General features: G+C 40.3%; 1 protein-coding gene across 1 annotated transcript in view; it reads right to left on the minus strand.

The window, feature by feature from the left end:
- Positions 1-20767, minus strand: part of DNAH1 (dynein axonemal heavy chain 1) — a 132947-nt gene that overhangs the window by 37024 nt on the left and 75156 nt on the right. The window contains exons 31-50 of the mRNA XM_081847622.1: positions 20208-20321; positions 18982-19131; positions 18344-18430; positions 16666-16852; positions 15474-15565; positions 14754-14908; positions 13299-13476; positions 12789-12983; positions 11716-11835; positions 11114-11272; positions 10757-10861; positions 9139-9279; positions 8241-8401; positions 6702-6859; positions 6352-6525; positions 6197-6235; positions 4711-4889; positions 3440-3670; positions 2140-2336; positions 336-471 (exon numbers count right to left, since the gene is read on the minus strand). Of these exons, the coding sequence (XP_081703748.1) occupies positions 336-471; positions 2140-2336; positions 3440-3670; positions 4711-4889; positions 6197-6235; positions 6352-6525; positions 6702-6859; positions 8241-8401; positions 9139-9279; positions 10757-10861; positions 11114-11272; positions 11716-11835; positions 12789-12983; positions 13299-13476; positions 14754-14908; positions 15474-15565; positions 16666-16852; positions 18344-18430; positions 18982-19131; positions 20208-20321 (2958 nt within the window). The remainder of the gene's footprint in view (positions 1-335; positions 472-2139; positions 2337-3439; positions 3671-4710; positions 4890-6196; positions 6236-6351; positions 6526-6701; positions 6860-8240; positions 8402-9138; positions 9280-10756; positions 10862-11113; positions 11273-11715; positions 11836-12788; positions 12984-13298; positions 13477-14753; positions 14909-15473; positions 15566-16665; positions 16853-18343; positions 18431-18981; positions 19132-20207; positions 20322-20767) is intronic.

Here is a 20767-nt window from a genome sequence, read left to right on the forward strand (position 1 = left end):
GGGTACTCAAATATCAGTGTGATTTATAGTTGTGATTCTTACCTGTTGGCACCCATGTGTGTAAAATTTGGCCAACATGTTTAGTAATCTAACTCCTTAACAGTTAAGAGTTCTTAGTACCACCAAGAGAAATGTCATTCAGGTATCAGGTACAGCACCGTTTTTCTCAAAACATAGAAGTTCAGTTTTTCAAGTAAACTTGCTAAGCTAAGACTAGTTGGGAAAACAAAACAATAGATGTGAGTGACAAAAATGGTACAAATCTGAGCAACATTCATTTAAAGGTTTAGCTATCCAGCACAAGAAGAATTTTCATTCCCAACAGCTTCAATTACCTGCGTATCTGTAAACAGAAAGGTAATGGATAAGTTTTGCAGACCAGCCTTCAGCATGATCTTTTTGAGGTCTTCTCTCCAGTCAGATATCCCATAGTTCTTGGAAAGTTCTATTTGAAAACATTCATAATCAGCTCTAAAAAGGAAATGATTATAATCAGGGCATAAGCTACAATATGTTAATCATAGCTGTCAAGTGTCCCTTATTTGAAGGGACAGTCCCTTATTCCAGCGCCATGTCCCGCTGCTGTCCCTTATTGATGGATGTCCCTTAAATGTCCCTTAAATTTCAAAGGAAGCAGCTCCTCTCCCTCCCTCCCTGCTGGCCAGGGAGGAGGGAGGCTCCAACTGTGTTGCTTGGCTGTGTTGCTCACCCAATAAGAAGTCAAAGAACGACTGGGGGGGTGGAGCTTGCATGCCTTGTGTGTGGCTAGTTAATGCAAGCTGAGGGTTTTTTTGAATGCTGGACGCCATTTTGTTGCACGTGCTGCTGCAAACTTTGCAGTGCAAAGCCAGGCCGGGGAGCCATCTTAAGTTGAGGCTGCATAGGCCTTGTGGTGCATGTGATTCAGATTCTATTCAATTGAACCTCTGGTTACAAAGTTGGTTGGACAGTGTTCTCGAAGCTACCAGCATGAGTTTGACCAGACTGCAGGAGGACAGGAAGACTGGAGTGCCTGGAACAGGTGAGGCGGCAGGTCCCTTATTTTGGCTGCTGGTCCCTTATTTTCAAATCTGTAAGTTGATAGCTATGATGCTAATACGTATACAAGGGAGAAAGACACAGAAAGAACTGTTGGTTGCTAACTGAGTGGTAGTTCTGTATCACTGGAAGAAGGTAATCTGTGAGAGTTACGGGGCCACCTTGTGGTCAAAGGCTGGAAAAAGAATTTGAGGGAAATAGGCAGCTTGCAGAATCCAGTTTGCATCCTTGCCATACTCAAACAGGTCCGTTGACCAAGACACAAAAACACAAAGAGAGAAAACAAACATCTACTTCTCTAACAATTGTTGTAACCTACCCTGGAGCTTTAGGGTGAAGGGCAAATTAAAACAACGAGAGTGACCCTAAGATAAGAATCTAACAATTTTTACAGCAGAACTAGAAAAAAACTACTTAACCAAAGCAGCTGAGAAACTAGGGTGAGGCTGATGACCTTCAACCAGTGAAACCATTCCTACCATTCGGGTAGAACATAACAGCTTTTTCTCATGTTGCTGGAGAAGGTAATTAGTGAGGGGCATACCAAAGCTTCTCTAAGAATTTATATTTTAATTTTTGTAAGCTGAGACCCAGATATGAAAAGCAGGGTATAACTTTTAATAAATAATAATATTCTTCTTCTTTGGTGATCACTTGTACTCAAGTAAGAATAAGAATATAGGGCCTATGTGGCGGAAGTCTAATGCATATTGCCAGAATCTGAGCAATTCCCTTTCCATTTTGAGAGGCAATGGTTACACAGATTAGGCCTGTGCCCATTAGGCTCTATGTGCATAGGCCCAAAGACCATATTCCAGTGTTATAAAGTGGATGCGAGGTGGACCTGGAGGCATTCACGTACATTGGGTGGGAAGGCAAGGAAAATCCCAGTTTCTTCACTATGGTTACTTTCTGTACAGCTGGAAAATGATGTGAACAGTGTCAAGCTTTCTTCATATGATGTGAGCAAACTGAACTCAGAAGTAGAAATGAAGAACATAAATCCTAAAAAACCCAAACCCAAACCCAAACTCACTGCTTTTCTGATCATTCTGTCACTATCCACTGGCTCAGAAACCTTTAATATCATTCATATCTTACATGTGAGATGCTAATTTGGTGAGAGATTGCCTTCCACTGCCACCAACACCCAATAGAAGAGCATTGCCCAGTGCCTGGCGCAGAATACGGGTGATTCGGCAAATGTGTTGCATAGCGTCCATGAAAAGAACTAGCTTCATCTTGGTAGTATTGATCTGATTGTATTCCTCCATGTACTCTTCAATCACGTGCATAAGCTATAGTCAAAAAGAGAGGAAGAAGAATAGGAGCAGGAACTAAGCATGCCTCTCTGAGAAGGCCATCAATGGACCATCCACCTCTATGCCCATCAGATCCTGTCAATAAGGGGAGACAGGGGTGAAAAAAATACCCTCTGTCTTAGAAAGCCTACTCAGTGAAAATGAAAATAGATGATCTAGGATGTACACCCATCAAAAAAGAAGAGCAAGCAGCCTTTCTTTAACTCCCCAACCAAAATCTTTCACAGATAAAGTTAACTATTTAAATAATGTTCACTGTAAATCATAGCCAAGTTCAATAGGATTAGAGCAACACACTTGCAAGGATTTCAGAGTATCAATTTGAGTTTAGCTATTGTGTCATAAGTTATCTAATCCTTCATCCACATTTTATCTATCTGGGCAATGGGTGTGATGAACATCTGCCTACATAAGAGGCTGGATTAATTATCTATAATTCACTTAGTGATCATGAAAAAAGACATACTGTTATTATTATCCTTGACTACATGGCAGTGAATGCAAAGTACACTGCTCCTTATTAAAATCGTTATATTTTTTACCCTTTGCTTAATTAACATTTTCTCAGTACGCACAATATCTTTCCAGTTGGGAGTTCTACAGGAAGGATAATTACCTGCAAAGGTCACCTGTACAGATTTTAATGGCATCCGCTGCAGTACTATGAACATTAAACTTGTTCCTCTTCCTAGTTTATTGCATTTTCCAAGCCCAAGTACTGTGCTAAAGTCATCTGCATAGCAGATTCCCAACTGTTCTTTATTACTTGCCTGAACACAGGGGGCAGTCAGAGGAAACAGCATTATCTAGGTCTGTTCTATCCTCTTCCATCCATGTTCATCTATCATTCTCAGCATGCTTCTAGTGCTCAGTCTATCCTTGTACAACCTTGTTGTTGTTTCTTTCCTCTGAAAATCATAATCACTTCTAGTATAGGCTTGCCATACATAAAGTATATTCTAGAAACTCAACTCTGGACACCCAATGCTTTTATTAACTGCACCCATACTATATGTTGTGCATAAAGGAATGAAAGCTGGAAGAAGTACAAAAATGGAGAAGCATCTTATGAATCCTACCTTCTCTCTTTCGGCAATTAATTCATAAAGCTTCACATCAGAACCTGGGTTCATGAAATCCCCATATAGAAGGGGCTTATAAGGAACAACTTCCTCAAAGGTGGTATCCCATTCAGACATCACGCTCTTCATCAAGTCATCAAACCAAGTTCGGTCCTCCTCATTAACCAGACGGTCACGAAACACACGGCAACTCTCATGATACCACAGCCTCAGCAGGTCCGCTTTATTCTGGCAAATAATTCCAGTGACAACCTTAAACAACCTTTCGTTATTACTCACACAACCCCAAAGAATGTTATTTCTTGTTCCACGTTGATTCTTCCCCCTAAGACACTGACCCTATAGTGTGAAAAACAACCCTTTCCCAACCAGATTTATAAGAAAATGTTTCTAAACTACCAGAGCAAATCTAAACCCCAGATCCGCTGATTGGAGGGGTTTAGAGGACAATGGGTCTCTCCCCATAACACAGACCAGTCTTGCTAGTGGAGGATATGCCGCCATGGAGACCCCTCCTACGTCTTCAAAAAGCTCTGTGGTAGAGTTTCTGCTACAATTAGTCAGTGTCAGGCTTTGAAATGGAGAGTTCTGGTGCACAGAAGGGGTGGCCTTGGATCTGCTAGATCACAGGCCCCTCTGTCCTTCAGAGAGGCCCCAGAATTGGGTCCCTCTCCTATGCCAGTCTAGACCTGTTATAACTAATTCTCCTCCTACTGGAATCAAGGAGTGGTTTGTTTCTTTGTTTTTTAAAAAATAAAGATCCACTCAAGGAAAGGGGAAAAAAGGAAAGTCTGCCACACATCTCCACCCACACCCCACTTAGGATTGCACTGTAAGAATGGCTGGCCAAAACTTGAGGAAACTGGGAGGTGGAGTTCTGCGGATAAATCCATGCACTCAGATTTTATTGCTAGATATATGAGGGACTCATGGACACCCTAGCTCGATTGTACTGGGTTTGCGGTAAAGCTCTACCATGGATACTGCAGAATAAAGTTATCCTGAGGTAGGGGGACTATGAGTGAATGAAAGAGGTGTGATACACTTGCTGCTGCCAACAAGAGAGAAAAAAGCAACCCCAATATTTTGCCCCAAATCCCCACAATCAGGCCTAGATTGTGCCTTATTGCTTGCACTTAGTGCAGTGCTATGCGATGCAAACAACAAAGGGATAACTATTGGGTGTGTCATTTTATCGGGAAATAATATGCAATTTCCAGCAACTAAAATTCCTGTCACAGAGCAGATATTGTGAAGGGAGCACTTACCATAATTTTGGCAGGTTCTGCCATGAGCATGCCCTGGAAAACCTTGGACAGATCCCTCAAATTAAACGTATAGTGAGATTTTGCTGGAGTAGGCAACAGTTGGGATGTGATAGTGGAATACACTCGTATAGTTGCATCAACAAGGGGTTCGCTTAAGTCCTGCACCTGTGGGCATCCAGCTAAAAAACCCAAAAGATGGTCAGCATTGCAGTGGGGGCTTTTCAGGAAAGGAAGAACCAAGAGCGATCACATAGAAATAGGGCAGGCTAGCTTGAGACATAGTGAGATTTACCAATGACTTTATCTCACAGAATCTATATTACTGCCATCCTCACAATCTATATTACTGCCTAATGTGCAGTTGTAATACAGCCACACAACTTATTAAGATTTTTTTATACTGCCTCCCACATCAGTCTCAAGGTGGTATACTAAAATTAAATCGTAGTACAATTAAAATGCAGCTAATAACTTAAGCAGAGATAAACAGAATTCTAACAATGGCTTGTATAACATGGTTCATACAACATGGTAAGCCAGACTCTGGCAGGCCCACAGAAAGCAGCTCATAGCCACTTTTCTCCTCCCCAGCCCTTTTTTGCTCCTGTGCTGTGCTGAATGAAGCAAATGTTCGGCTTAGTGTGCCGTCTGAACTGGAACTCATGGTTAAGTTCTTTCCTCACTAAACATGAGGTTTGTTCTTGGAATAGTTGCAGTTGCAGTTTGCATATGAGCCAGACCTGGTCAAAGGCACTGCAGCCACCCAGGCTTCCAGTGACTGAGACATTTCCTGGAGTACCAGCAGACTGCACACCTGCTCCTTTGTGGGGAATGGGACCCCACACAGGACAAGCATACTATCCAATTCCTGAACCTGGGAACCACCAACCCACAGGACTTTGATCTTGTCAAGATTCAAATTCAGCTTAACCCCAGATTTTTTCTTGCACTGTTAAGAATTCTGCATACATTATCCCCATATAAAAAACTCAAGTTTTCCAACTAGAGAAACTGGCACCTGCTGAGCGAGAATTGTTTAAACCAGATTAGAAAAAATACAGAAGGGTCTGTTTCTATTACTCTTACTTTGAGGTTATGTGTGGCTGCCTTTTCTCCATAATGTGGCTGCCAGGGAGCTATCATATATACATGCATGTATAATCAGTTGGGAGGCTGTAGCACAAACAAATGGGTATTGTCCACAAGTCACATGGTTCCTGCAGGGAACTCTGGCCCAACACTAGTGTACAGACAGGACATGTGCCTGCAGCATAAAGTATGGGGCTCCCTTAGGTAAGCCAAAAATTGGCATACTTAAGCTTATCCATGTTATTGTGTTTGAAGAAATGGGCATCCATCTGCTGAAGCAAAGACCACTCTCCTAATGCTTTTGGTCCAAAATCTTCTATCATCACCATCAAGCAAATGACTTATTTCCCCAAGCCTTACATAAGACAATTGATTAACTTGTGCTCAGGTTACTTACGAACTGGCTCTCTGTAACATACTTCTCCTAGACGCCCAGCTAAAATAATCAAGAAAGAAAAATGGTGTCACATTCCACTATCAAACATTTCCTCAGTCACATGGCATGTGAGAGCTGTATAAAAAAAGGGGGGGGGATGTATTTTCATAACTCACCCATCCAATTGTCTAGAATGGTAGAAAAGATTTTCTTCTTGCTGCTATCCTCCAGTTCAGTGAAAGATAGATAGTTGAAATGGCGGGTGAGGCGTGGGCTGATTGCATTTCTTCCTCCACCCGGCGGTCCCATGGCACCAACAAAGTTAATATCTACTAATTTCTTAAAGGTACCTGACAAAATATTCCACAGAAAAATGAGAGAAGGTATGAATGCCAAGACTCCAGTGGGGGGAAAGCTATATGTGCACCAGAGGCAGGTTACTTCAGAACTAGCCTGGCTGGCCTGGAACGGAAAGTATTTGTGTATAGAATAATCAGGTAAATTAAGTAAAGAAAGTATGTCATACCAATTTGTTTCCTATCGTACCAGCCATTATGATCCATCCATTGCCGAAGAAGCTCAATAGGTGGCTGGGCACCATAGGTCTCTAGCGCGGGCATGTTCAGGTCATCAATGAAAAATATGAAGTATCTGCCAAGTGGAGGACCAAAAACTCCCTTGCGCCTATATAGAACCAGACAAGAATAAAAACTACATCACAGTGGAACACATGATGAAAATACTGCAGTCAAGGTACAATTTGGAAAAAGGCTGCTGAAGAGACTATACATTTAACATGATGAGCCTGTCGATTAGTTGGTGAATCCATGTATAATCCGTTAATGCTGACAGGAAAAGTATTAATCTCTCAAGTGTAGAATATGCTCCTCAGTGCTGATCTTGACTCTTGCATATCAAGATCAGCAAACAGGGACCTCTTGGTAGTTCCATCACCCTCAGATGTTTGTGGGGCTGGAGCCCAGGAAAAGGGGCGTTGTTTATGGCAGCCCTAATTCCCTCCTGGCACCTACGCTATTGATGCTTGCAATAAATATTTTTAGGATTCACCCTATTCCTAGAACTGTAATTTGTTTTAAACTGTTGTTAATATTGGATTTTTAAATTACTGTAACCTGCCCAGGAACCTTATGGTGAAGGGTGGGCAAGACATTGTAACAGCAGCAGCAACAGCAATCATAGCAAAAAGAAACAAGAGTGTCGCTGTATGTATACCACGTATACACATACCTCCCCACTATGGCTCAGTTAGTTAGAGCATGGTGCTGACAACACCAAGGCCACAGGTTCAATCCCTGTTTTGGACAGCTGCATATTCCTGCATAGATGATCCTCAGGGTCCCTTCCAACTCTACAATTCTATGAATTATTTCCATGAATACTATCTCCACTATGAGAAGCAATGTGCATCTGAATGGCAGTTTCTAGGTACCACAAGTTTGGAGAGTGCTGTTGCACCCAGCTCCTGCTTGAAGGCTTCCCATAGGCATATGGTTGGCCACCTTGAGAAGAGGAGGATGGACTAGATGGGCCTCTGCTGAGCCAGCGGGGCTTCCTATCTTGTGCTCTTATGAACTTTCTGCTAAAGGTCACTAGATAATCAATGTTGAATAACATAAATAAAACACAGTATGGCCACAAATCTAAATAGATATGAATAAAACCGCCAAGTTCAAGGGGCGACTCAATGAACAACCCAGTGTTTTCCATTCAGGGTATGTGATTGTTTACTAATGGTAATATCAAAATATCCAGTGACTCAGAAATAAGTAGGAATCCCCAGGGCCAGAGCATTCAACCAGCGTTTATCCAATGCCTGTTTGCCCACTGAACTGACCCTATGGGAGTGTTGATCAGCCAGACGTTTCTGCTATCACTCCCAGGATGGGGAAGTAGCTATACTTTGATTTTAAATAATTTACATTTTTATGCTTAAATTTCTTTAGCAAATTTGGACAGGATTGCTAATAAATGCTAAAAAGCAAATAAAATAAATATGAACAAAGTGGTATATAAGCAGCAGAAATATTGCAACAAAGAATTTTGCCTTTTATCCAGTTTGCTGTCAATGAGATCTTGAGTCTGGTTGGCTGAGGTTCGAGCAGAGAACATAAGAAAATGGCTGATAAATTCTAGTGGCAGGTTCTTCAGAAGCTCATCTGCTATTGTGAGGGTCTTTCCAGTTCCTGTGGGTCCAATACAAAGAATCTACAATTTGGAAGAGAGAAAAACTGTCACTATTGGGGAATGTGTGCAGACTGTAATCACACCTTCACAGACTCATTTGCCAATTAGTAGTGTTTTTGACAGTCCATTGTGACTCTATAGTGCTTTTAAAACTGTCTTTGAGATTCCTTTGTTTATAGCTGCAGTAGAACCGTTCTCAAAAATTGCTGGGGGTTTCACTGAATGACTTAACAGCCTTTTTTTGTTCTGCAAATCGAAGCAGAACAAAATCAAATATACTAACTCATATTTTAATAACATTCTTCTGCATAGTGATCATTGTAAAAAACAGCACTTTGTGGAAACTATGGACCCTAGGCTAAGCTGTTTAGAGGTCTGCATAAACATTAAGTAGATTATACCAAAGGCATATTATGAAGAGCAGAGGCCCTAGACCAGGACCTTGTTGGCTGTTTAATAATCCAGCCTTAGTCAGAAAAACTAATAATCAAGTACAGGGCCATGTACAGATATTTTCTTCCACAATCTTTTCGTGAGACTGCCTGAATAAAGCTGAATGGCATTTGAGAACCTCTTCTGTAGTAGATCAAACTAATAAATGAATGAATGAATGCAGAAGCGGAGGCAAATAAAAGTCTACTGAGTAGCCATTTGGGGAGACATTTTGAGCAAAGAACTAATGCTGGCTTGACTGACCAACAGAATATTTGCCTTTCTACAATGCTAACTTAACTCCACTTGAAATTCAGGAAACTTACTGGTTTGTGGTTTGTGAGCAAGAGCTCCAGCAGAAAAGCCATCTGGACAGTGTTCATTGTGGGAACAATAATGTCACAAAAGCTGGTATCAGGCACCATGGTAAATGATGAAGAGAAATCCATCCAATTCTCCCAGCACACCTAAGAGACACAGGTACATTTGATGGGAAGGACAGATAGAGGCTTAAAACATCCTGTAATTAGTTTCTTAAATACATCTGAGCCAATATAGAAACTGAATACAGGATTAAGTTTGCAAAAAACCTCAGTAGAATCTTGGGGGAAATTTACAGTAATGTTCCAGAGATTCCAGTAAGTCTACTTCCCTTTACCAGTCCAATCTTAACCATGACAAAGTCTCATTGAAACTACATCTGGGATTATCCCCTCCCCCAACCACCATTTTCCTAAATGCCAAAAGAGAGTTAGACTTAAGGAACAGAGGCAGGCGAGGATTTCAATGCTGAGGGGTAGGAGTTGCTTAAAGGTGCTTACTCTGGTGGCAATGGCACAAGGACTTTTCTCTTTACTTTAAAAATGATGCTCAGAATTATTTAATATTTGTTTCACTGCTGTTACAATACAAAATGTGCAAGATTGTACTATATTTATTCTATTCTTGCATTTAAATTAAGATTCTTTTGGACGGTGAAGTCAATTATTAAAACAAAACTGGAGTATCAAAATTTAATAATGTTACTATGCTTGATGTGTATGCTGTGTTGTATGGTTATAAAATAGCATTTAATGGGGGTGGGGGAGAGGACAAGAAAAAGAGTAGGTTACCCTTAAGGTAAAAGTAAAGGGACCCCTGACGATTAGGTCCAGTCGTGACTGACTCTGGGGTTGCGGCGTTCATCTTGCTTTATTGGCCGAGGGAGCCGGCATCCAGCTTCCGGGTCATGTGGCCAGCATGACTAAGCCGCTTCTGGCGAACCAGAGCAGTGCACGGAAACGCCGTTTACCTTCCCGCCTTAGCGGTACCTATTTGCACTTTGACATGCTTTCGAACTGCTAGGTCGGCGGGAGCAGGGACCGAGCAACGGGAGCTCACCCCAACGCAGGAATTCGAACCGCCGACCTTCTGATCGGCAAGTCCTAGGCTCTGTGGTTTAACCCACAGCGCCACCCTTATCCCCCTCTAAATTATCTAAATCATTTTGCCAACCCTCCACCCACAAACAGTCAGAATGCTCTCTCTCATTTGCCTCCTGCAAAAGAAAAAAAGGGGGTGGGGAGGAAAAATAACACTAGCTCCATCCTTAGAGCATGAGACTCTTAATCTCAGGGTTGTGGGTTTGAGCCCCACGTTGGGGCAAAATATTCCTGCATTGCAGGGGAGTGGACTAGATGACCCTTGTGGTCCCTTCCAACTCTACAGTTCTTTGATTCTATAGAGTGAGGAGGGCTGCAGGCCCAAGAAGGTTAGTCCTGGTCCTGCCAATATCCTTGGTGGCCACACCCCTCCAACATCTGTACTGTGTACATCTATGCATGCACTGATGTAACAGATAAAGCTCCCTCATTCAAGTGGGGGATCAAAGTTTAGCTCATGTGGCCCCTCCTGCATGTTTTTAAGGGGTGGGATATCTGAATCCCCTGATGAGAATTCATTTACCATGTTAACAAACTCTTCATCTTCTTCTTCCTCAATGCTGCTAATTCCAGCATCATTCAGTTTATAATCATAGACCAAGCCGTTTTCTGGGAACAATAATTCAATCTGTGGGAAGAAAACAGGCAGTGAACATCACAGCTAGCTTTACTTTAGAAGAGACTAATATAAAGAGTGATTTCATCCTGTTTATTTAGTTAAAGTTGCTATATTTTCCAGTATCTCCCAAAATAGTGATTCAGAAGCAAGGCAGGCAGTGTTAATCTGTGAGACAGCAGAAACAAGGAACTCACACAAATTCTGGAAATACAGGAGCCCCATAGCTGCCTTTAGGAACAGATGCCATTTCCATCAACTTGCCTTCTCATCTGCCATCTTGTTCCTTAACCAAACACTGAAGGCCACACGGCTTTGGGCATCCCCAGTCGCACCCACACTCCAGAGCAAAGCAAATATGAACCACGGTTCAATCAGTTCACCAATACGGGCTGTTTTCTCTGGAGGAATTCTTTTCATTCCCTGAAGATTCAATTAGCAGTACAAACGAAGCAGAACAAGTTAATTAGCGACAAAGTAAAACCTTAGATTATCTGCAAAATCTCTCTAAATTCCCTACATGTATTTTGGATGCCTTTTCTGAAAGTAGCTCCAGTCTCTATGGTCAAAGAAATCTATTGTAACCCAGTTGGTGCATGAAGTCCCTGATGAACAAATTCATTCCAACTGTCACAGCATTAAGTTCAAAGTGGTTTAGCATCTAGGCTTTACTTATCAGACCCTATCAAAGAGATATTCACAAATGATAACACAGTAAACAATATCAAAGCTTAAGTACATTTCTGTCTGCTAATTCCTCTGTTTGTTATCAATAAATGTAGAACTTATTTCCGCGTCCATCTGTTCAATTGGACCCAGTTATCCATTCTATTGACCCTGAGCATCAACAGCTACACCAGCCCTACCTCAACAGGAATGAAGGGTTGAAAGAAACAGTCCAACAACTTGAGAAGACTCATCGTCAGGTTAGCATCTGTAGAGGCAATTATTTCCTTCACTGAACTTCGGACAAATCTGATGGAGTCCTGAAAGGGTTCAGAAGATCAAGAGTTAAATGTTGTTGTCATATAATTATGCTTTTCCAGCCTTTTTTCCTCTGATGGGACTCAAGGCGGCTTACAAATAAAAACTAGAATCAATAAAAACACAGAAAAACCAATCATTAAAATTCAGCGAAGTTGTGTGCACAGAATGAGGTCCATTCACACAATGGGACTCTCCTCCCCCAGAATGTTCCCTGCACCCCTAATTCTGCTCTGGAGGGTTGGGAGAAAACCCACACACGTTTACATGAAGACAGCGCTGAAAGTCTTATTGCACAAGGGGACATTTTTCCATGAACGCATATGCCCCACTTAGTTCTATACTGAATTTCTCCCATTCTGCAAGGGCACACTTGATATGGCAAGGCTGGGAATTCAAAGCTATATGTACTTCTGAGGCAACACCATATAGGAAGGAAAAGCACCAGAGAAACTTTAGTTTGGCTATTGAGCGAAGACTGTTATTAGTCTTAACCTGTTGATTGTTAATATGGAGGAAAAAGTGATCAGGAGACATGAAAATGAGCTAACCACCCAATGCCATTTTAACAAATTACTTCACAAAGTAATGAAAGCAAGAGCCACAAAAACCTAAAGTGAGAAAATGCCATTAAAAAAACAAATCACCATGAATACACAACTGTAAAATCTTAAAAGCAATCCGGTTGCTAAACTTGGAAGCAAAAGAGACAGGGCTCAATTCACAGAGAACTTTCCCACTGCAAGCCAATTAACAATAAATTGGCATTTTGGAAGATTATAGCTCTTGTACCGCACAGGTGAAGTTCCTGTCATCTAATAAACTGTGTTCACCAGCTGCCCCAAAACTAATAAAGGCAAACTTGATAGGTTCATATCCCCTTGTTTGGCTAAAGGCTAGGCTGACTTACAGATTCTACACTGAATCAAAATATAGGAATATTGTAATGGTTCACCTCTAGGAATCTGCTGAAAAGCGAGTCAAGGGCTTCAGTGAATGGCTTCATAATGTCTGGGATTCTCTTCAGCCAGCACTCAGTGAAGGGCTGTAATCCCAAAATGCTGGGTTCCAGGTATACCATGCCACACCGGGAAACAGTGGCAGGGGAAGCAACAGCTAAATCTTGCACTTCAAACATCATAGTCATTGCCTGGAAATGAGAGGAAAGGAGCAAAACTGTTTCCCACAGCTTTTCACAAAAGGTACATAGCGTGGAGGGAATCCTAAAACTCCAATCCCTCATTAAGTGGGATTATGTATTAGTGAAATCACAGTGCTGGTCAGCAGTATCCAGCATAAATACTAGGATTGTGTTCTAAATACAGTAATTTGGGCATGCTAAAATCAAATGTCTACATTTCAACCACATATTCCTCTTTCTCAGAGAAAAGCAGACTATACATTTACAAATGATTGTGTGTGTGTGTAGATACCAGGAAACGAAAAGGAGGAAAGAGAAAGATACCTCTGTTAGCTTAATGATTTCACCAGAGCTGAGACACAACTTCTTGTTATCATCCAGCACAGTGTTCATATTTTCAATCCAAACAGCATCAACTGGACCATCAAACATGTACCATTTCTTGTTATGATCAGTAGCTATGGCTCCTACTCGGATAAGAGCAGGAAGAATCCCATCTGTCCTATGAGGTGGAGAGGAAATATACAGGAGTCAACCAAATAGTTGCACACTTCCATCTAGCAATGTCCAGTAAAATTTATGACAGAATCACATCTGTGAACCCAAACTTCTCTCTCCACATCGCCTCCTCTATTTTGTCCTAAATAAGTATGCAGGCTTCTGCTGTTTTGAAGATCATAAAGCAGAATCTGCCTTTTTTTAAAAAAAAAAAAAGTTTCCCATTTGATTATTTTGATCAGAGCAAATGAAGTGTCAATGCATGTAATTATTCATTGCCAGAAATGCAAAGGCATCAATTGCTTCTGGATGTAGCTCAAATGTTTTATCTCTGGAGGCAGTCCAACATTTTATCTCTATCAATCAATAATTGTTGTCATCAGTGTAAAACTGCTATAATTATTGCTCATTTTTGTTATCCATACACTTAGTATATGCGTGGTCTTCTTTTTACAAGATCAAAAGAAAATAAAACCCTCAGAGGCCCAGCTGGAAAGAACACTGAGCAAAAACAGTATTGTAAATAAGTCACCACACTTAACCATAATATGCTATGGGACAAGTTTCATAAATATGCACTTCAGCCCAAGTCCACAAAACATTTACTTGGCATACATACATACATACATACATACATACATACATACATACAGTATTGATGTATGTACTTGACATAGCCAACAGAAAAACAGTATTATAGTGGAGTTTTCCCATGGGCTGTGTTTTTATAGCAATCTTTATTACTTCACTCCTGAAGATGGATATGTGATTGTAGCGATCCATAGAACCAGTCTCCAGCAATTCATCTCTAAACCTTTTACTCAGAGTGTGGTGAGATGGCCGAGTTTAAGGGAAGGGAAGAAAAATCTCCTTAAATAGTTCTGCCTTCCTTGTGTAGAGGCCATCAAAATAAAAATGACAACTGCAATGATTAATGAATGAGAGGACACATTTGCAGATGCAGATGCATGTTTAGTGTCCAGTTCTCATTAGCTTTTAATGCCTTGAATATCTCTTTCATGTTACTTACACAGGCTCATCAGCAAAAACCCAACGTAGAAAGCTCAAAAGAATGTGCATGAGCCAGCCAGTTATCCATTTAGTGTTATGGATTTTCTTAGGCCATAGAAATCAAAACATATGGACATTAGCTAAAGTTATGCCTAACAAAAGAGGAGCTTTCTTAAATTTCAGTTTATACAGAGCTTATAATTCCTAGAAAAGGGACACGAGCAGACCAGAAGCCATCTAGAACAGATAAGGACAGTTTTTATCTTTTACCATTCATGAGTCAACAAGTCAAACTCTCCATACAGCTGGCCCATTGTAATAGATTTGGGATTCAATATAAAATAATTGACGGCTTCATAGTTTCCACCACTGACTGAAGGCCGACCTTTCAAAGATGTCATTGCAGCTGCCAAAACTTTGTAACACTGAAGACAGAAAGAGTGCAAGGGAATAAAACATCATGGCATCTATTTGAAGGCTGAAAAGAAAGACAATTCAGACTCACCATGAATCTACAATAATGAAGAATGCAAAGTAGTAACAAAGGATTTTGCCCAAGGGTTTGACATGATTAAGAAAAGAGGATTATAAAAGACAAGCACTGATCACAAAAACAGAGGAGGGAATGGCCTTCATTCTTTTGGAAAGTTGATGTAATATCTGCAAACATCGCACTGCAAAAATCCCAGCAAAGCTGTGCAGGCTCAAAGTCACCCATGCTTGCCTTAATGAGGCTCTTCCAGAGTACACATAAGATCAGTATATCAGTTTTAATCCTAGTGTTCTTATTTCAAAGCTCTTCTATGCAGGCTGCTACTGTACTTGGCAAGAAGGGATTTTTCTGTCTCAGAACAGTATCTCGAACCACATTAAGCCAAGCACAAAGGCTGGAAATGCTCCTCCTATGGTGTAAGTGCTGGACAAACCATCTTAGTGTTATTTCCCTTTCATCTGTTGACAGCAACACCAGGCATCTCCGGAAGTTCTTACCTTAGTTTTTCCTGAGCCTGTGGGCCCCACCAGCATGAGACCATGACGTACCACAGTAGTTTCATATAGCTGGATGCACTTCATCACAAACCCTGGAAGAAAAAGATCCAGAATGAGAATGCCTCACAGTTGCTTTCACAGGCCTGCAGGTCTATGGATACGAAACTGTGTGGATGCTATAAGCCCCCAAAGCACCATTGAAGGCACACACCAGTTTGTTCCTTAGCTATCTTGAGAAAGATGTCAGCACAACCTACAATGCTACTCTTACTCACTCAGTCCTTTCTTGGCATCAGGTAAAAAACCATTTTATCTGCCTGGTATTTTAGACTGAACTTGGTTTTTATCAGTGGAATTATTATTTGATCTAATTTTAATGTTCTAAAGCTTTGATCATTTTTATTATTGTTATTTTAAATATTCTTTGCTCCAGGAGCTATTTTAGGTTAAACCATGTAGCAGAATGAAAAATAATAAAAAATATTAAATATACACTTCAGGTAAATGACATTAAGTTCCAAGTTTACCCTCCTACTTAGATTGCACAGTATTCTGCCAAAGTGTTAGAAAACAGTTAAAAAAACACCAAAAAATCTAGATAACAAATGCAATCGGGGGAACAAAATGAGCATAGATTTGGGGTTTGTACTTTTCCTGGTAAGAATTTAAAATGTTAAGTGGTATACAGATGCTTAAAAAATAAATAAATGACATTTCCCTCACTGCTGTGAACATTTTGCTTTAAGAATTTCTGGGCCTGATCTACTTAATTTCCATTTTTGATGCTCTGAGAACAACATCAGAGTAGAAGTTAAAAAGGAATGTCCACAGATGGAAAGACAGATGTATTTATTGAGGCTGCAATCCTATATCCACTTACTTTGGAGTAAGCTCCACTGAACTTAATGGGATTTAATTCTGAACAGACAAGTAAAGGATTGCTCTGTTATTTACTTATTGCATTTGTATCCTGACTTTCTTCCACACAACTTGAGGTGAAGAACATGGGATTCCCAGATAGGTTCCACCCAGGCACTTAAAAACCCATCCTCATACAATGATCTGTGAGCTGCAATTGCTGAAGGACAAATTATAATCCACTGCTGTGGTGCCAAATTTCCAAAGTTCACAAGAGACTAATATATAGTTTTAAGAAAACTCCACAGAGGCAGTGTGTTACTTTTTCACTTACCATCAACATCTTTCAAGTTGTCTTTAAGACAGTATCTGTGAATTGCTTCCTCCAGGATGCCATAGTCAATAGGTTCCTCTTTGATCTTGGGAAACAGATCAGAAATTATACCATTGAAAAGCTTCAGGTCATCCTGCAGGAATTTAGGAACATTGACATCCTTGATGGCCCTTAGGCAAATCAGTTCCTGCAAGCAAGAAAAGTATATTAGTGAAGATTTCTTGGATCTCCATGCCTAGCCTTTAATTGCCACACTCTGAAATCTTGATTATTCTACAGAGCTACTAATCTTTGTACTTTGACAGATGATTGCAATTAGGACTGTTCTTTTCAATTGTGTTTACTTTTCTTGTTCCAGACACCCTTCAGCTAAGATGAAAAAATGTGGTGGTGGTGGTGGAGTTTCACTGAGGTTGCTGAAAGAATGTTATCAACAATCTTAATTTTTAAAAAAAAAATTAAAAATTGATTTTTTAAAAATCAAAATAAGCTAAATAAAAGTTACAAGATCTATGAAGTTCACGGCATGTAATGCCTTGAAAGAAAACATTATGAAAATGATATATAGGTGGTACATGACTCCAGTCAAGCTCGCAAAGATATACCATCTGTCTGACAATAAATGTTGGAAGTGTAAAGAAGCTGAAGGAACATTCTTTCACCTCTGGTGGACTTGCCCTAGAGTGAAGGCTTTCTGGGAAATGATATACAATGAGCTGAAAAAGGTATTTAAGTATACCTTCCCTAAGAAACCAGAGGCCTTTCTTTTAGGCATTGTCGGCCAGAGTGTGCAAAAGAAGGATCGAACTTTTTTTATGTATGCTACAACAGCAGCAAGGATACTCATTGCTAAATGCTGGAAAACTCAAGAATTGCCCACGCTGGAAGAATGGCAGATGCAACTGATGGATTATATGGAACTGGCTGAGATGACTGGCAGAATCCGAGACCTGGGAGAGGAACTGATGGAGGAGGACTGGAAGAAATTTAAGGATTATCTACAAAAACATTGTAAATTGTATGAATGCTAAGAAAGATGTAAGATTTGTAATAACACGGCTCCAACAAATTAGTAATAAGAAATATAAATTTGAATGTAACTGAAAGAAAAGACAAATTTTGGATAAACAATATTTCAAATTAAGATCTCAAAAGTGTGATTTAAACTCTAAAATTTGAGATTTAATATTGGATAATTATATGATATGAATGGAAACAAGTAAATAACTTGCTAGCAAAATTTGTGAGTTCAGAATGCAGGAACAAGAGATGTGAGGAAGTCCAAAGAGGAGAATGAAATGTGGAAATTTGAAAAGACTATGTTATTATGTATGTTTTTTGTTTATTGTTTAAAAAACTTTAATAAATATAATATATATATATAAAAATAAAAGTTACAAGATCTAGCCCCAAATGGAATTGTTGCACATTTTAATGTACAAATATTTGTAGATTAGGTACAGACAGAGCAGAACAAAATTTTAAACAAAGTTTAGTCTTAGCACAGCCTTCACCAACATGATGTTCTATGCCCCTGCTGGGAAGTTATTCCCAACACTCTGCCCAGATGAGCAACACATGTCCAGAATGTAACCAGAAAAGTGGCTCTTAACTATTCTAGTCATCGTCATGCAACACTGCATATGGAGCCATTTGAAGTGGGACTACTTGAACTTGCCTCGTCCATTGTTGGATTTTCTCTTTTGAGATTGCCAGCCGCTGAAATGACTGTCTTCACAGCTCTCATTCCAAAGTCATAGTGATCCTGCAGCAGAGATATGGGAAATGACAATAGTGGAAATAGGAACTGAAATGGAATGGCAAGCATCTAATCAGTTAGACAAGAGAAGGGAACAATCTGCCAATCTCCTTCTCTACTTGCAGCCATCCTCTTTCCTAAGAAAACAAAAAGAGGGAGAATCTTTACACAGCTAGGCCTAGGCTTAAATACTTTCATTCTGAACAAAGGTAAAAGACAAAGAGTAGAGAGGCAGAGAGTACTGTTATGAAGAAGGGTATTCGATACTGCAGCAATCCTTTTTAGTTCTTCTGTCCTCATAAAGCAATTCCTTGGTAACAACTGAAAAGCGAAACCAGGGCATGAGCGATAACATTGGTATGATTGCACAAAAACTTGAGCTAAGGAGGATCAAAATGGATAAAGGACAGCCACGGAGATAGCAATGAAAGTGAGAAGAGAATATGGTGCGCCAAGATATCAGAATCAGCAACAATTCTGAGCTACAGGATGTACTCTAATGAAACTTTAAAGATTCTACTTATGTTAGGAAGGCTGGATGGCTCAAAAATACTGACCTGGGAACTGAGTTGTTCAGAAGACAATTTAAAGGTGGTAGTGATCTTCTTTGCCAGAACTTTAGCTTCATTGAAGCCAAATGAATACAGAGAAATCTCAGCAATCATAGAGTAATCTGGAACCATCATAGCCACAGGACGAAAAAGAGCCTGGAAGGTATACAGTCACTATGAAGAGGGAAGGCTCCACATACATTCACTCTTAGCAATCTGTGCTTATGGATGGTAAGCAAATTAAAAGCAATCTGCACAAAAGAGATTATCAGCCAAGTGGCAGCAACCCTTTATAATTGCACACAGAAGACAGAATCTATGAAATTTGCCAGTTGCATCTGAGATCTTTTTTAATGTTTGAGATTTCTGAGGAGGCATTTCCAACCATTTGGGGGATAATATAACATCTTATTGCATAATCAGACTTAGTAGCATTCAAAAACAGTCTCCCTTGCCAACGTGAATTTAAGTGATTTTCCTAACTTTGTGGGAGTGGAATGAAATCTCTTTCACCAAATTTACCTATGCTTTGAAATTGGAAGAGATTTTCAAAGCAATACATTCTAGGGGTTGGGATACTCCCATCCCATTTATGCCTACAAATAAAGGATGGATTCCTCTATATATGGCAGAATATATCAGCTATTCCTCTCCAATGTCAGACACAGAGCTCCAACATCAGAGAGGGAGTTCTGATGTCAGCTCCTGCCCCCAACACCAAAGCCACTAACACCCTGGTCCAACCAGCGTTTGAGCTGCAATGTCAGTATAGACAAAATGGAGATATATTGGGAGACATTAAGAGGTGTGCCTGAGGAAGACCAGGAAACAGCTGGGATTTGAAGGATCCAACTCTCTCCTAGTCCCCTGATACACCCGCAAACTGGGGACAAATTTAGACATACCTCTAAGCATGACTCAATCTCTCCCTCCACTATCTTGCTCCATTTGAGAGGGAAAATGTACAGAAGGTGGGAATTAAATCTGGAAATAGACAAAGGACTGCAAGATTGCTCCTCTGCCTCATTTCTGGCCTGGCCTGGCAGCTTGAGCCCAGCAGACCTTTGGATGCAGTCATTGAACTGCCTTTTGTTCCTGCCCCTTCCCCTAACCTTAGAACTGCATCCTAAGATAGTCAGAACGTAGATGTCATCTTACAGCATTATAGTTAAGTAAGAGACAGCTGTTCATATATGAATTGAGTGTAGCCAAGTCCAGCAGTCTTTAGTTACCTTTAAGTTATCCGGCAGCTCAGTGCGTCCGGCATAGCCAGGGTTCATCGTGATGAAGACCGCACAAGATGGAACCAGTGCAATTTCAGCTCCTTCAAACATGAAGCGATCCACCTAGACCCAGTAAAACATTATCATAGTGAATGACTTGCTGGTAAGCAAATATCCTCAATTCCAGATGGAACAAAATCCTTTTTGTTTTTGTTTTTTTAAATAATATTTATTAAATTTTGTTTGACAATAAATATATATAAAAACATATCAATTTCAGATATCATCATTTCATAAACATTTATGAAAGGAACAAAATCCTTTTTGTGTCAAAACAGATAAATCTAACCCTACAAATCCAGTCAAATGTCCTTACTGGGCTGGTCCGAAGAAGAACACTACCCACTCATTGGCTTGCAGCCAGGACCAAATTTGTTTAGAATTCAGTTGGACACACAATGACATCCCTCCCTTAGATTTGCACTTCCCTGAACTTGGTTCATCCTAAGGCATAGTTGCTCATTCTACCCTGCAGTGGCTTTGGCTGCATTTGCATCCACTGCATCTCT

The sequence above is a fragment of the Podarcis erhardii genome (assembly GCF_964252035.2).
Source record: "Podarcis erhardii genome assembly, chromosome: 2".
NCBI lineage: Eukaryota > Metazoa > Chordata > Lepidosauria > Squamata > Lacertidae > Podarcis > Podarcis erhardii.